This window comes from Gossypium raimondii, chromosome 12, assembly GCF_025698545.1.
Source record: "Gossypium raimondii isolate GPD5lz chromosome 12, ASM2569854v1, whole genome shotgun sequence".
In the NCBI taxonomy this organism is placed as follows: Eukaryota; Viridiplantae; Streptophyta; class Magnoliopsida; order Malvales; family Malvaceae; genus Gossypium; species Gossypium raimondii.
This window is the reverse complement of record NC_068576.1, coordinates 52,041,482-52,057,407: the sequence shown is the minus strand read 5'-3', so window position 1 is coordinate 52,057,407 and position 15,926 is coordinate 52,041,482. Positions and strand designations below refer to the sequence as shown.

The following is a 15,926-nucleotide window of genomic DNA, read 5'->3' as shown; positions in this document are numbered from 1 at the left end:
ATTAAGTAAAATATATATCAACTTAGTTAATTTTTTGGAAAAGTTTAGAGGCTTGTAAGACCCTTTTTAAGTTAAATTTTGCTCATTTGACATATACACAAAAATATCTTTTATTTTCTTTTTTTTCTAAACCTTATAATTTGATATGTGTCACTATTTTTTATTACAAAAGAATTTATCTAAATTTCTAATATATTATTAAAACTATTTAATTTATCAAAAGTAACAAAATGATCGAAATAAATTTTCCAAATTGATATCTCAAGAATTGTTTGTAATTGAGGTATTTGGTTTCTCTAAAAGAATTTGTATTTTAGTTAAAATCAATTGTTTTCATGACTAAAAATCTAAGAATAAGACCTATTCGATTTTTTTTTAAAAAGAGAGAAATAATGAGTTAGCTTTAATATTTACATTTTTTTATGAATTTAGCCTTTTTTATTATAATTTTTGACTTTTATCTTTTAAATTGTAGTCAAGTTACTTTCTTTTGAATAGAAAAAGTTGATTGAAATGTTAAAATTTTGACGACACTAACATGATAGCCTGTGTGATAGTTCACATGTGTTCCATTGTTGACATTTTTTTAATTTTCATATAAGTTTATGTTTTTTTATGTATATTTAGATTACTACATGGGTTACCATGTTAATGTCGTTAAAATTTTAGTAGTTCAATCAACTTTTACATCCCCAAAAGCAATTTAACTAAATTTTTAAGATTGAGGGTTAAGTGATTAAAAAATTAGGACCAAAGTGATCGAAAAAGAATCGAATCAAAATGATAAAATAAGCGAATGTTGGGGATTAAATTTATTATTATGCCAAAAATAGCCTAAAGCTTAAATAAAAGGTATAATGTCAAATTTAGATATCAATTACTTTTTTTGTCAATTTGGTCATTAATCTTTCAAAAAGTCAAATTGTGTTCTTAATAAAATCTTGACTAAAATATTAATTTTTTAGTGATGTTGGCGTTGAAGGCTAAAATATTTGTCTTATATGTTACGTCAACAAAAAATTTAAAATTATAAAAATATTCAAAAATAAAATTTATTTTAAAAAAATAAAAATTAGCATGAAGTACATGTGCGTGTTATCATGTTTAAAATTTACCTTTAGTCAATATTGTAAGTAGAAAAACAACCGTTCAACTTTTTTTAAAGGTTAATGGTCAAATTAATAAAATAGGTAAATGTTAAAAGTTAAATTTGGTTATACGCTTAAATTAAAAATATATTAATTTAACCAACAAGTGTTGAGTGTAATAGTAAGACACATTATTAAAGGGTAAGCATGAACTCCTATTATGAATCATAAAATAGACAAAATTATTAAAAAACTAATTTAAGGATTTTTTTTTATAAAAAAATGAAGGACTAATAAAATCCGAGTGCTATATGGCAAACGATCTATAAGAGAAAAAGGAAACAACTGGAAAAAAAAAAAAGAAAAGAAAAAGGCATAGTCTTATTCCAATCATTACCTTTGCAAAACCTTAACCAAGATACTACTTAAAAAGTTGCCAATGTAAATTAAATTTCTCATTATTTTTGGCAATGCATATAGACCATAGTCTTTGACTTTTTAAGAAAGAAGGAGCTGAGCTGGCTTGACATGTTTTCCAGCTATTATAGGATTAACAATTTTGTACACTTGTTTGGATAATAATAGATTCCCTTGACAGTGAAACCTATTTTTCTTTTTCTTTTTTTATTATTATAAATTTACATTATTGGTTTATAAAATTATACATCACCAATATTTAAAAAAATATGTATTTATTAATAAAATAATATCATATGATTTATTAATAATACACAAAATTATAGCAATTTTAATGCATCAAATACAAAGTAAGAAAAAAATGGACTATTTGACTGATTCAATACAAAAAATAATGGAAGCCCAGCCACAAATAGAAGTTGAAATTGGAGACAAGTTGTAATCACCTAATTTTTTTTAACATTATAATCCCCTAAAGTTTTAGACACCAAAAAAAAAAAAGAAAAGAAAAAGAACAGTAGTACTACAGCCTAATAGTTGAGTTTACATTCACTATTTCAACCTATATACCTCTCGTCTCAAAGACAACCTTAAGTACAACTTGCCGTACGCATGTTCACAACTTCACCTGTCCCCTACTTAGATAGGAGAACTAGAGGATAAAAAGGAAATGCCGTTATGCTTAGTTAATTCTTATTCCTTTTTACATGGCTATAATCCCAATTCCCAAATCTCCTCATAATCCACAACCTTAAAGTCAGCATTCCCATAATTAGCCCTCCAAGGAAAAAAAAAAGTAGAAGAAAAACCATAAAGTTTTTTTTTTTTAATGGACAAAAGAAAAGTAAAAGAAAACTGACGTGGATTTTTCAGTTGATACCCAGAAAGCTATTTACCTTCACATATAGTGCGGATGATCCAGCTTATGTGGTCCATTTTGTGTTACAGTTCATGCGTCAAATTTTCAAACATCTAACCTTATTATCTTTTCTTTTTCATGATTAATAAATATGGTTTACTTTATTATTATAGTATTTTATTGTATTTACAATATATTTATAGAAGATACGTTTTTGCATGAAAACCGTCCAGCCAATGGGGCTCTACAGCTGTTGTTGGTTTACTTTGTGTTGAATGTTGATTACCCATTTGACTTAAAAACTTTTATATATTTTTAAAGTGCCCCAGTAGTGTCAACTTTCCTTTTTGTTTATTTGGATTGCTTCATTTTTTGTATATATTTATTGTAATGGTGGGGTATAACCAAATCCTGGCTGCTGAATAGTATGATCATCGGTTTTTTTTCCCCCTTCCCCATTTATGATTTCTTGTCTTTTTTTTCCCTCCTCAAATTTATTGGTTCTTGTCTTAATCAGTGTTTTTCTTTGCTTTTATAGTGTCATCATTCTAAGTTATTATTTGTGGTCGGAAAATTTTTTTGTTAGTTTAAGGGGTTAGCTTGATGATCTGGGTTCTAATTGTTTACCACCTTAAGGTGAAGTTTGCTATTTTGTTTGGGTTTGCATTTGTTAAAGTTTTAATCTTGTTGGGTTTTCATTAGAGTTAAAAATAACGTTTTTTTTTTCTTTACATAGCCAGTGAATTGCTTGACATGAAAGCGTGTTGCATTATCAATTGAATTATGACTGTAGTTATGTTATATTGAAAGTGACTTTTTTGATTTTTCTGGGTCTGTTTTTCTGGTTATAATTGAATATTTTATAATATATATAAAAAAATGCTTTTGCCAATTTTCTAGCAGAGGAATTTTGGACGTCTGAGAAGAGGACCATAGAGAATTTTCTTTTTCCTTTTTATCTATTTTTTGCAAGTTGAGGTTTAATTTATATGTCTGAGAAACATGTTTTTCTCTGTTTGGTGCCTAGCATGAATCTTCCTTGTGCTTGGCATCAAATAAGCCGACTTTAGTCCTTTGTTGTAATTGTCTGTTATAACTCTATATATTAATCTTACAGAACTGTGAATATCAGACAATTTAGCCTCCTGTTCTTGCTTCCATTTTCAAGGTCCACAACCTGTTCCTTGGAAGCTGCTTATATCTACTCTCAGTTTTTTTTTTCTTTTTTTGATAAAAGATTATGAAAACTAGGAGGGGAAGGCGTTCTGAGGTATGCTTCGGTGCTTACTGGTTTTTGCTTTTATCCAAATTTGGAATTAATGTAAAAAATGATGATTGAATTGCTTAACTTTGGTCAAATTGTTTTGATTTTAGGCCTTTTGGCCATCCATTGTGATGAAGAAATGGTTGAATATAAAGCCAAAAGTGTATGATTTTAGTGAAGATGAGGTCGACACCGAAACCGAGAGTGAAGATGATGGTAATGTCATGTCACATTGATCAATCTATCTTTTCCTTATACTTTCCTTCTTTTGATGATGTTTTTCTTCAATTTTCATCCAGCTTGCTCTATTAAAGACTCGAGATTGGACGATGATGAGGATCATACCCATAGGACACCAGGAAAGCAATCTGACTGCAGAAGCCGAATTTCAGGCAATATTTGTTTTCTACATCTGTGCTTTGCCTTGTTAGAATAAAAGTTCTTCAATATTTCTTTCAGCTTAAGAGCATATTCAAACTTATCTGTGTTGATTCTTCTTGTTCCCTTCTGCCATGCCTGTTTTTTGCTATGCGGTAAACATTGATTTCTATTGATGTCGCCCTGATGGCCTTGGTTCTTAACCGTGCATGTGACCTATATGTAAAACTGTTAAAATATATATGCAATGTCCACACCCCTGTATTATAGAGATCAAAATATGAGCCTAACTAAGGTCTTAAGTAAATTGTTGTTATCTAATAATTTGTTTGTCTGAAGTTGTTTTGTATGGTTTGATGTCTCATTGTTCAGATTCACCTAGTAAGGGTTATCGATTCAGACACAGGCGGGGGAAATCAGAAACTCTGCGTGCACAATACATCAATATAAAGGATGTGAGGTTGGCCGCAAATTGCTTATGCTTAAAGTGAATGCCTTAAGGTGTTGTGTATTAATTCTTATTGAAACATATTGTGGTTGCATATGTAGGTTGAGAATATGCACTTGGAATGTTGCTGGACGACTTCCATTCGAGGATCTCAAGATTGATGATTGGCTTTGCACCGAAGAGCTAGCAGATATTTACATTATTGGGTGAGTATTTCCTTTCTCTGCTGGACCTTATACCATTTGAGGTTTAATCTTCCACATCTTTGCCTGCTGTGGATGAGTAAGCACCATGTGCATATGCAATTTACTTATATTTTTCTCTCTCAATTGCTGGTTGTTGCTTGACTATTGGTTTTGTTTTTAGATGCTTCTGTTTTTTTTTCATCCAATATTTTAATACTAGATCTGCTTTGGACAGCTTCCAAGAGGTAGTCCCTTTGAATGCCGGAAATGTATTCGGAGCCGAGGATAACAGACCGATTCCTAAATGGGAGGCAATCATTCGAAGGACTCTGAACAAATCTTCGGAACCTGAAAGCAAGCACAAATGCTATAGTGCCCCACCTTCTCCTGTGTTAAGGACTTCTTCGGTTGCAGATGTATTAGCAGATGAAATAGATGCCACACCGTTGGGAATTATGCGTGATCTGGAGACTGCTAATGGCTATGAATTAGAAGAAAAAGAGTTGAAGAAAGTTTCTGACATTGGACAAAATTTAAATATGAAGAGAATATATGGAGTCGATTTTGACACTAGGTTAGACTGGCCAGAACACTCGTTAGATGCAACCCCACAAGTTGTCTCTTCACATTCGAAATTGCGGAGAGTACTAAGCAGCTCAGCTAGAATTGGCTTTACTCTGGCAGATAACTCCATCCTTTGTAGTCCGCATCATGCGTTGTTAACAGGAAGAAGATTGAAAAGATCACACTTTAGCTCCGGAAACCTAGAGTCAATCGTGCATGAGGAACCAAAGCTAGAGGTTGGTGATTCTTTCTCCGAGATATCTGACGAGTTTCCTGAAGAGGAGGATGATACTTTCTTAGAAGTACCAGTGGAGCAACAAGACAATGATGGGGCAACGTCACGTCCAAAGTACGTAAGGATAGTTAGCAAACAGATGGTTGGAATATACATATCGATATGGGTACGAAAGAGGCTGAGGAGACATATAAACAATTTGGAAGTCTCTCCCGTTGGAATTGGTCTTATGGGCTACATGGGAAACAAGGTATTGACTATTCTTCTATTCTAGGAACGGATTAGGCATTTTACAGATGTCTTTGACACCAAAACTACGGTTCATAGCTACCACAAATACTTTTCTAGTGAATTATTTCGGCTGCAAAGTGGATGACATTTACCATTAGCACTGATCAAACACTGAACATTCATGCTTTATTATTATTATTGATTTCTTAAATGGGTTTTGCTTTTGCAGGGATCAGTTTCTGTTAGCATGACACTTTTTCAGTCCAGGCTGTGCTTTGTGTGTTCTCATCTGACTTCAGGTCATAAGGTTGGAGCTGAGCAAAAACGTAACTCCGATGTGTATGAAATTATACGACGTACCCATTTCTCATCTGCCCTTGATACAGATCAGCCCCTAACAATTCCATCTCATGAGTAAGTAAAATTTCAGCATCTAATTTTTATTAATTCTGTTCACACTTCATGTACGCAAGAACTAGTCAGTTTGCCAATTTTTGTGGAGCAGTTTGCATTAATTTGAAGCAAACAAACAGCTAATGTCAATCAATGTCACCTATATTCTTAGTGAATTCTACATGAGACATTAATTTGTAAATGGCTATTCTCTTGACAGTCAGATATTTTGGTTCGGGGATTTGAATTATCGTCTCAATTTGTTGGATGCCGAGGTTCGAAAGCTTGTTGCTTTAAAGCGCTGGGACAAACTAATCAACTATGATCAGGTGAGTATCAGAGTGATCTAGTTTTACCTTAGTGTACAGACTTTTTTAATAACAAATGGCTTCAATTCTGTTCCACAGCTTCATAATGAACTGTGTAGTGGCCATGTATTTGATGGATGGAAAGAAGGGGTAATAGACTTTCCTCCCACCTATAAGTATGAAATGGACTCAGATAGATATGTTGGTGAGATCCCTAGAGAAGGAGAGAAGAAGAGATCTCCGGCATGGTATGCAATAGCTTTTGTAAAGTAACGAACAAAAATGTGATTTAAAAGTTAGAAAAGATTTCTGGAAATCCAACATTTCTGGCACAATGTCACTGATTATTCATAAACTGCCACATTATTCGATTGCTTATAATGTGTATTAATTCGCTTGGTAGGTGTGATCGTATACTCTGGTTAGGAAAAGGCATAAAACAACTTTGTTACCAGCAAGCTGAAATACGATTCTCTGATCATCGACCCATCAGTTCAACGTTTTTACTTGAAGTTGAAGTCTTGGACCATCGGAAGTTGCAAAGGGTTCTCAATGTTAGCACTGCTGCTGTTCATCCTGACATATTCTTTAATGAAAATGAAGACTTTGAGCTTTAGCAGAAAAACCAGGTAATAAAACTTAACAATTAACAAGTTACCAAACATACCAGTGTCTTGATGACCGTTCCCTCTGTGCTAAGAATCTGAACAAAGTAGTTATTATAAAAAAAAAAAAAAAAGCTCATCTCGATTTGATATTCAATGATATACAATAATAATTGCTCTTTCAATGTCTGATTACATGTATTATTACAGAAGCAGGATACCAAATAACACGACGAGATGAAAGCAGGGTCTTTTTTTTGGGGGACATGTTCCGAGATGCCACAGGAGGATTCAATAACATAGCACTACAGGAAATGAGCAAGCTACTTTATGTTCAAGAGATGACAGTAGGATATTGAGTAGTTTGCAGTGGGAGTCAAACTATTATGATATAGAGTTAACTACAGCTTTAGAACTTGTCGTTTTAGTGGAGCTGGAAGTATAGAAACTAAAAATTCTTTTCTTCTTTTTGTCTTCTGTATATTATAGTCACCTTTTAAGTTTATATTTCTACAAACTCCTCTTACAGCCCACAGAAATTTTGCAGTAATTTCAGCATGTCTTGTAACTTTTCTCTTCTTTATTTTTTCCCCTTTAATTTTTGAAGTTTGAGCCAAATTTTGGTGATATTATAAACTAAAATTGGCATTTCCCGAAGTTCATTGAAAATTCAGACTGATGAGAAAGATTCAAGAGTTAGACAGAACCATAATTTGACTATGAATTTATTTTAATAACACCAACAGGAGCTTAAATTATAATATATGTGTTGAAAGTTTGTTTTTGGTTTCGAATCAGATCATTCAGACTGTAGCAGTGGCAAGATTAGTAGTGACAAATGACAATAAAGACAAAGAACAGTTAGATTAGGTGTTGGTTGTATCTACTTTGATTAAACAGCTCGAAGGATTTTTTTTAAAGATAAGTTGGCTTGAAAAACACAGAAGAGGCATTAATGATACAAGAAAAACGTAGCTGTCAAAATGTGTGCCCATATATATATTGATATAGCCATGCAATATCTATCAACTTGAGCCACCTTAATTCTACAAGCGATTTTTTAATTTTCCAATTTGCTTGAATGGAGATTATTAGAGCATCCTTCACATTAGTGGTTTTTGTTTTAAATATGGTTAGAATTACATTAAGTGTTGAAAATGAAGTTCTGTATCTTGATTACTACAAAGAAACATGTCCCTTGGCAGAAGAGATTGTTAGCAGAAATGTTGAGATTGCAGTGCTCAAAGATCCTCGAATGGCAGCCTCGCTCCTTCGCTTGCATTTTCATGATTGCTTTGTTATGGTTAGATCTCTTTTCTCAGTATCATATTTGGTTACCTTTCATTAATTTTTGGGTTTAATTGATGAATGTGATTTGGGGTGTTAGGGATGTGATGCATCAATTCTTTTGGACAACCATGGAGACATCATTAGTGAAAAGCAAGCAGGGCCTAACCTCAATTCTGTACGTGGATTCAAAGTCATTGATGAGATAAAGTACATTTTGGAAGAGGCTTGTCCCCTAACTGTCTCCTGTGCTGATATTCTAGCCATGGTTGCTCGCGATGCTGTCGCTTTGGTACTTTTAAATCTCTCAAATAGTGTGTGTATATATATATATGAATGATCTAATAATGTATGATGCGAGGCAACCATGATAACACCATCCTAGTTAACCTAGTGTTGTGTATTTGATCAGAGAGGAGGCCCAAGATGGAAGGTTTGGTTAGGGAGGAGAGACTCCATGAAAGCAAGCCTTGATGGTGCAAACCAGTTCATCCCTGCCCCAAATTCCTCTCTGGAGACTCTTATTTCCAACTTCAACGAACAAGGTCTCGATATAGAAGATTTGGTTGCTTTGTCAGGTAACTGTCTCAATCTTGTATGTATGTATGTATGTATGTAAAGCTAAATTCTGTGGTTAACAGGTGGCCATACACTTGGGAAGGCAAGATGTGTGAGTTTCAGACAAAGGGTTTATGACATAAACATGGAAGAAAAGCGTGACAAGTACAAAAGATACCGGACATTTCGAAGAATCCTACGGTCCATATGCCCGGATTCAGGAAGGGATGATGCGATTGCACCGCTCGATTTTTCAACTCCTGCAAAGTTTGACAATCATTATTACATTAACATACTTGAAGGGAATGGATTATTAGGATCTGATAATGTGTTGGTCACAGAAGACCATGAAGGAGAGATAATAAAGCTGGTTTGGGTTTTCGCAGCTAATGAAGAGCTTTTCTTCAGTTCATTTGCGAAATCAATTGTTAAGATGGGCAATATTAATGTACTCACTGGACTTGAAGGAGAAATTAGAAAGAATTGTAGGTTTGTTAACCCTTAGGCCTTAGCAAGAAAATGACCAAGTAGCTCCTTCAAAGAAACAGTTTGATGTAAAAGTATTTGTATCAAGTAGTGTTATGATTAACCAGTAGTTTTGGACCACAGCACTTGTGATCTCTCAATCTATGAGAAACAATATATGCCCCATATTCACCATCAAAACTGATCATTAGCCTCTTAAACACCTCCTTCAGCAAAAGTTGGATGCTGCAATTCAAAAAACAGGGGCTGACTAACCTTTTCGGCTTTTATTTTGCAATTTACAATTTGAAGTTTTATCTTGTTTCGTTGATTTCATTCTCACCATTAATATGAAAAAAACACCCTTCTTCATAGTGACTAATTTCCTTCTTGTTTAGCAATTAATTATCTATATCACTTTTATCATCATTATTGTATCCAATTAATAACTAAAGAAACATGCTACTAGATTGTCTTGTAATTAAGGACTTCTTATTTCTTTATATAATTCATCAATTCTTCTTTTCGCGCATACGTTTTATTTGATTAATTGATTATTTTTGAAAGGTGAAATATTAAAAGAAAAGAAAAACCTAAGATCTTGAGACAACATAAATTAACTTATTGTTTCAATGTAAGAATTATTAAATATCGTTGAAAAAGATTAAATTGTAAATTTATTAATAGTTGAGTAATCAAATTATAAATTTACTCATCTCCACAATGTCAGTTAGGAACTTAATTCAAATAGTTGAATGATAAATTTATAATTTTTACATCAAACAACCTTGAAGGCTATGGTCAAGCCTTCGTGCTTTCAGAAGACCAGAAGCTTGATTGCCGCGACATGCTCTTCCTTCTTCCCTTGCCTGTGCCCTTGCAAAATATGAGATTCTGGCCGACCAATACCCCTTCATTCAGGTAATCAGTAATCATCCTTCAACTTCATGACCGTGATAGGGTATAGCATTAATCGTCTGCAACTTATGCTGTTTTCAGAGCAAGTTTTGATAGGTACTCAATGGAGTTGTATAAGGATATGATTCATCTCATGAAGTTGATTGCCAACAACTTGGGGACTGTTCCCGAGATGCTTGCAAGATTTTTTGAGGATGGAACACAAGGAATAAGGATGAACTCCACCTTGTCCAGAGGCAAACAAGGCTATTTTATTCATCTAATCTAAAAAAAATTAATATTTACAAAAATTACTCTGGTTCAAAAGTATTCACCCAAATGACTTGAAATGAACAGTAAAATTAAGTTATGGGAAATAGATGGCCGGCACCACTATTTTTTTATTAAAAAAATAATTTTTGGGGTTTTGGACACTAGATGTCCGGCACCCATGTATTTTTTTAATAAAATTTTGGTGGTCGGCACCCCTTTATCTGATTAAAAAAATAATTTTTTTGGGGGGTGGAGTGCCGGCCAACAAATGGCCAAAATCACCGAACAAAAAAGATTGGGAATAGTTGTAACAATCTGATTTTCAGTAGTGTCGAAAACAGTGGTTCGAGGCCACTAAATTCTACGAATAAGGTCGTAAATTTTATTATTTAGTATTTATGAGTCAAATGTGGTTTTAGAAATATTTTTGAACTCGCAATTTAAGTTTTATAATGAATTATTAGGTTCGAGTAGTAAAATTCTAGGTCAAGTGGTTTTAGAAAATGAGGTATCGAGACCTCGTTTCTATAAATCGAGCCGTAAATATTTTTCTAAGTATTTACGGAGTGTCATTAAGGTAGTATTAAAGTTTTGATAGAAAATTTTAACGTTTTGATAGTTAATTAATTAAAAAGGACTAAATTAAAAAGGTACAAAACTTGTGAATTATAATAAATAGTGATTAAATGACTTAAATGGTAAATATGGGAGGATTTAAAGAGTTAATAAAGCCCATTTGTGAAAATTTTATTAAAAATTTTGAAAGTTTCCATTGATAAGTATTAGATGTTTTAGATGAATAAAGTGATTTTGTTAAATATTGTTTTAGGATCAAATTGTGAAAAATTAAAGAATTAGGGTTTGGTATTAAATTTTTATTTTATCAAGAGCTGTATGATAGCCTAGAATATTTAGATAAATTATTAATTGAGAAAAAAATTAGTTAATTTGATAAGATTAATTAGTTAAGGACTAAATTGTAAAAGTCGAGAAAGTTTGGGGTAATTGTGTAAATTAAAAAATAGAAGGGTATTAATTTTGAATTGAATTAGAACTGAAATATATGCTAATGAATGAATAATTTTATATTTTAGATCAATATCCCATAGATACTCATGAAAAAAAATTAGCAGAATAGTCTCCAAAATCCTGCAAATATTACAATTTAACCCAGGTAAGTTCGTATGGTTAAACTTTAATATTTATATTGAATTGATGAATGGTATTATGTATTTATTCTATTGTTGAAAATGAAATATTGTTAAAGTTATAAATTTGAATTTGATATTTGGATTGAATGGAACGCAGGATTTGAGTATATTCGGCATTTGGCGAATTGACAGCGTTAGGGGAAAATGACAGCCAATTTACCCAAGTAAACCGAGGTTCAGCATTTGTTGCAAACTTTCGTGTTTACTTTTCGTTTAGCTCTCACGAGCTTCTATTTAACCCTTATGAGTTTCCATTCAGCTCTTACGAGCTTCCGTTCAACCCTTATGGGTTTCTGTTTAGCTCCCATGAGCTTCTATTCAGCTTTCGGGCTTCTGAAAAAGATGTACTCTTATCTGTAAGCCGTTCTCCGATTTGGGAAGATTTGGTAAGTGAATATATAATTAAAATTGAAAGACATATTGTTTGTTATTGATATTGATCTGAAATAAGTGTATTCATCGAGTGAAGTTGCGATTGGCAGGGAGTTTACATTGAATGAATTTATTTAATTGATCTGTTATAGTAGGTTCGGTAAGATTTATGTTTAATCCATCGAACTTACTAAGTTTCATTAAGCTTACTCATGTTGGTTAATGTCTTTGTAGATTTTCGAGAGGTTGGAAGATCGGATCAGCACATCAAGTCACACTATCCAGCTTATTCCGGTAGTTTTTGAAACGTACACTATGGTTTATATGGCATGTATAGGATTGGTGTGGATTTGATTAAAGTTGGTTTGTTTAAATATTATGAAATTACATTTTGTTTATATTTACAATCAACTTATATATGTATATGTGGTCTTATCATGCTTGATATATGTTTGATGTGGTTAAGTGATGAATAGTTTATAGGCATGTTGGTGAATGAGATAGTATAGTATGTTTGGTATAAATATGCAAATATATGCTTTGATCAATATGGTAGATTTGAATGTTGAATAAATTTGATAATATGATATGTTTAAAACTTGATTTGGTTGTATTGAAGGTTTTGTTATGGCATATGAGTGTGCAAATTTAAGTGTTTAGGTTGAAATAAAAAATGGGTGAGAAATGTGACTTGAAAAGAGCATATTTTCATCCACACGAGCAGAGACACTAGCGTGTGTCTTAGTCGTGTGTGACACACAGCCTAACACACGGGTGTGTGGTTTGGCCTTATATCCCCTGCATCTATTAAATTGTAAAACAGAATACCTAGGATTTTTGACACGGCCTAGCACACGGGCGTGTGGCTTGGCCGTGTGACCCCTGGACTTTAATATTACAAGTCAGTATACTCACACTGCCTAGAACACAGGCGTGTAGCTTGGTTGTGTGACCCAAGTCAATAAGCACCCTAAATTGGACACGGGTTGGGACACAACCGTGTACCCCTATTTCGACAGCCCACACGGCCTGAGACACAGGCGTCGGTCTGGCCACACGGGCGTGTGTCCCCTACTCTTTTGAAATTTTTTTATATTTTTTGAAAAATTTTCTGAGTACTCGGTTTAGTCTCGATTTATTTCTAATGTGTATTCTGAGCCTTGAAAGTATGTTATGTATGTTAAATGATATGAAATGTTTGTATTTGATCTGAAAAGTCTAGTAATGCTCTGTAACTCTGTACTAGCGATGGATAAAGGTTAGGGGTGTTACAATATTGCAACATAACCCCTCTTTGTTTTCTCATCTTTTTTATTTCCCAAGTTTAATTACATATTTTTTATTTTAAAACAATATTGAACTACTTATAATGTTTTTTAATTATTATTGCATCACTCACATTATTATTAAATTTAAAATTTTCATGATTGAATTTCCTCATCATATTTGAATTTTCATGATTTTTTTAATTTTTGTTTTATTTTGTTAAATGCAACTTGATTGTTGTTAAACTCAAGTATAAATAATAAATTAAGTCTAAAAATTATATTTATTTTTAAATGTAATGATAATTGTTTGGAGGTGGTTTTGATAAAAGTTATTAAAGTTATCTTATTTTAATATATTATTTAAGAACTTCAAACTAAAGTATTTTAAAACTATTTATTAATTTTAATATTGAATTTTATAATTGTGAAAATATATTAAAATGCTAAATACAGTATCCAAAATGACAGTAATTGATACTAAATTAGTTAATTTTCAAATCAAAAGTAGTTAATTTAAATTTAATTTAAATTTAATATGCACAATTAAATTATATGTTTTTTGATAAATTTTGAATATTCTTTAATGATTTTCATCTTTTATAATAATTCAAATAAACATTGCTAAATTATTGTTTTTTTATTTTAAAAACTAACGAGTAATATATTTATAAAATATATAGTTCAATATATTTTAAATTAATTTTTAAATTTAATAATAATGTGAGTAATGCAATAATAATTAAAAAACATGACAAGTAGTTCAATATTGTTTTAAAATATAAAATATGTAATTACACTTGGGAAATAAAAAAGATGGAAAAACAAGGAGGGGTTATGTTGCAATATTCCTAATCTTTTTTTGTTGGGTGATTTTGGCCATTTGTTGGCCGGCACCACACCCCTAAAAAATTATTTTTTAATTAGATAAAGGGGTGCCGGCCATCAGTGTGTCAGCACCCCAATTTTTATTTTTATTTTTAAATATATGGGTGTCGGCCATCTAGTGTTCAAAACCTCAAAAATTATTTTTTTAATAGAAAAAAATAGTGGTGTCGGCCATCTAGTTCCCATAATCTAATTTTACTGTTCATTTCAGGTCATTTGAGTAAATATTATTTTTTTAGGTCAAATGGGTAAAATAGCCGACAAACAAGGTATATGGTACATTACTATACTCTGTTGCGAAGTGGTCATTCATGCAATGACGAACTCAAGTCACAAATATGCGAGCTTATTTGAAGTTACGAGCTCAAACAAAGCTACGAGCTCATCAAAGTGTGAGCTGTCAAGGGTTTTGGCAAACCCCCAAATGAAGTGCGAGCAAGGTTTGCACATGCTGGAATTGATGTTTTTGTTAAATCTGTTACTTAAAATTGACTTGTTGAAACAAGCAGAATTAGTATTAAAATGATGTTTTTAGATACTGATTTGACAAATTAGTTCGTGTACAAGTTTTATTTTTACTTTTCCAAAATGTTTTGGTAGGATTAGTTGATAACTTGTAACCATTTCACTTATATATTGTAAATTTTTGGAATGAAAAAGATGATGAATATACAAGCAGTTCATTCTATCTGCTAAGTGTTCTCTTTGCTTATCTTTGTTCTGATCTCTCGGTACAAAAAACACCAACACACTCAGACTCTACAGGCTTAACGCTCTTGCTTCAAGTGAATGAAGTTGAAGGATTACAAATCAAGAGAAATGAGAAATGGGTGCCTATTAAACCCATCCCTACCGCATTTATCATCAATATTGGAGACATGGTGGAGTTAACATAAGCATAACAATACTTGAAACTCCATACACTTGACTGATTGAATATGTGAAGTGCCCACTAATCGAAAAGATGTTGTACATGCATATTATGACTTATGAGCAATGGAGAATATAAAAGCTTAGAACATAGAGCTGTGGTTAATCCGGAGAAAGAGCGGCTGTCAATTGCAGCACTTCACTATGGAAACAAGAATGCCCAGATTGGCCCTTTGCCAGATCTTCTTAAGACCAACAAAGCACTATATAATACTATACCAGCTGAGGAGTTCCTGAACTTGAAGCTGAGCAGCAAGCTTGATGGGAAACATCTGTTGAATCAAATGAAGATCTAGTTCAAAATCTTAGTTCACTTTATCAGCTCTTTGTCCTTGTTAACATTTTTAAGGAAATGGATTGTTATGATCCAATAGTGTTAAAGTTACAATAGACCATGAAGGCGAGCAGGGCGAAGCTAGAAAATTTGTTAAGAGGACTGAAATTAAATTGTAATTTTTACGAATATTTTAATTGTCTATATCTTTTAAGGATTAAATTAAACTTTGATCATTTTTAGGAAGGACCAAAGTATAATTTTATTTTTAAAGTTTTAAAAGGTCAAAGTAATTTTTTTTTCCGGGTTGAGGCACCTATCACTCCCCTAACTATGGCCCTAGCTACGCCCCTTAGGGGAGATAATAAAAGCTGGTTTGGGCTTTTGCATCTAATCAAGAACTTTCATTTTGTTCATTTCACAAATCAAGTGTTACAATGGTGAAATAGTGTACTCAATGAAATTGAAGGAGAAATCAGAAAGAATGGTAGGTTTCTTAACCCTTAGACCTTAGGTTTGCTCAAGAAATGA

The 15,926-nt window shown here is 32.4% G+C and overlaps 2 protein-coding genes and 1 pseudogene across 3 annotated transcripts; all 3 read left to right on the top strand.

Moving 5' to 3' along the window:
* Nucleotides 1-2,731: 2,731 nt before the first annotated feature.
* LOC105765031 (type I inositol polyphosphate 5-phosphatase 2) lies at nucleotides 2,732-7,543 on the top strand. 2 transcript variants are annotated; one of them, XM_052625471.1, is made up of 11 exons: nucleotides 2,745-3,634; nucleotides 3,739-3,844; nucleotides 3,928-4,020; nucleotides 4,379-4,466; nucleotides 4,556-4,660; nucleotides 4,875-5,688; nucleotides 5,899-6,083; nucleotides 6,283-6,391; nucleotides 6,470-6,618; nucleotides 6,774-6,999; nucleotides 7,186-7,543. In XM_052625471.1, exons 1-10 carry the CDS (start codon nucleotides 3,605-3,607, stop codon nucleotides 6,985-6,987), a joined length of 1,893 nt encoding a protein of 630 aa, XP_052481431.1. In that variant the 5' UTR covers nucleotides 2,745-3,604; the 3' UTR covers nucleotides 6,988-6,999; nucleotides 7,186-7,543. The 2 variants fall into 2 exon arrangements, with proteins under 2 accessions (XP_012439367.1, XP_052481431.1); XM_012583913.2 differs by lacking the exons at nucleotides 6,470-6,618; nucleotides 7,186-7,543 and having other exon boundaries at nucleotides 2,732-3,634; nucleotides 6,774-6,980.
* A 244-nt stretch (nucleotides 7,544-7,787) lies between these two features.
* LOC105765032 (peroxidase 20) lies at nucleotides 7,788-9,426 on the top strand. Its single transcript, XM_012583914.2, has 4 exons — nucleotides 7,788-8,278; nucleotides 8,363-8,554; nucleotides 8,675-8,840; nucleotides 8,904-9,426. The coding sequence occupies exons 1-4, from the start codon at nucleotides 8,057-8,059 to the stop codon at nucleotides 9,323-9,325; spliced, it is 1,002 nt and encodes a 333-aa protein (XP_012439368.1). The 5' UTR covers nucleotides 7,788-8,056; the 3' UTR covers nucleotides 9,326-9,426.
* A 318-nt stretch (nucleotides 9,427-9,744) lies between these two features.
* LOC105762263 (S-norcoclaurine synthase 1-like) lies at nucleotides 9,745-15,417 on the top strand (annotated as a pseudogene).
* The last annotated feature ends 509 nt before the right edge of the window (nucleotides 15,418-15,926 follow it).

Coding starts and splice junctions, on each gene's coding strand:
- LOC105765031 (XM_052625471.1), top strand. CDS start 3,605: ATGAAAACTAGGAGGGGAAGGCGTTCTGAG. Junction 6,084..6,282: donor CTAACAATTCCATCTCATGA/GTAAGTAAAATT, acceptor TTCTCTTGACAG/TCAGATATTTTGGTTCGGGG. Junction 6,619..6,773: donor AAGAAGAGATCTCCGGCATG/GTATGCAATAGC, acceptor TTCGCTTGGTAG/GTGTGATCGTATACTCTGGT.
- LOC105765032 (XM_012583914.2), top strand. CDS start 8,057: ATGGAGATTATTAGAGCATCCTTCACATTAGTGGTTTTTGTTTTAAAT. Junction 8,279..8,362: donor TTCATGATTGCTTTGTTATG/GTTAGATCTCTT, acceptor TTGGGGTGTTAG/GGATGTGATGCATCAATTCT. Junction 8,841..8,903: donor AGATTTGGTTGCTTTGTCAG/GTAACTGTCTCA, acceptor TGTGGTTAACAG/GTGGCCATACACTTGGGAAG.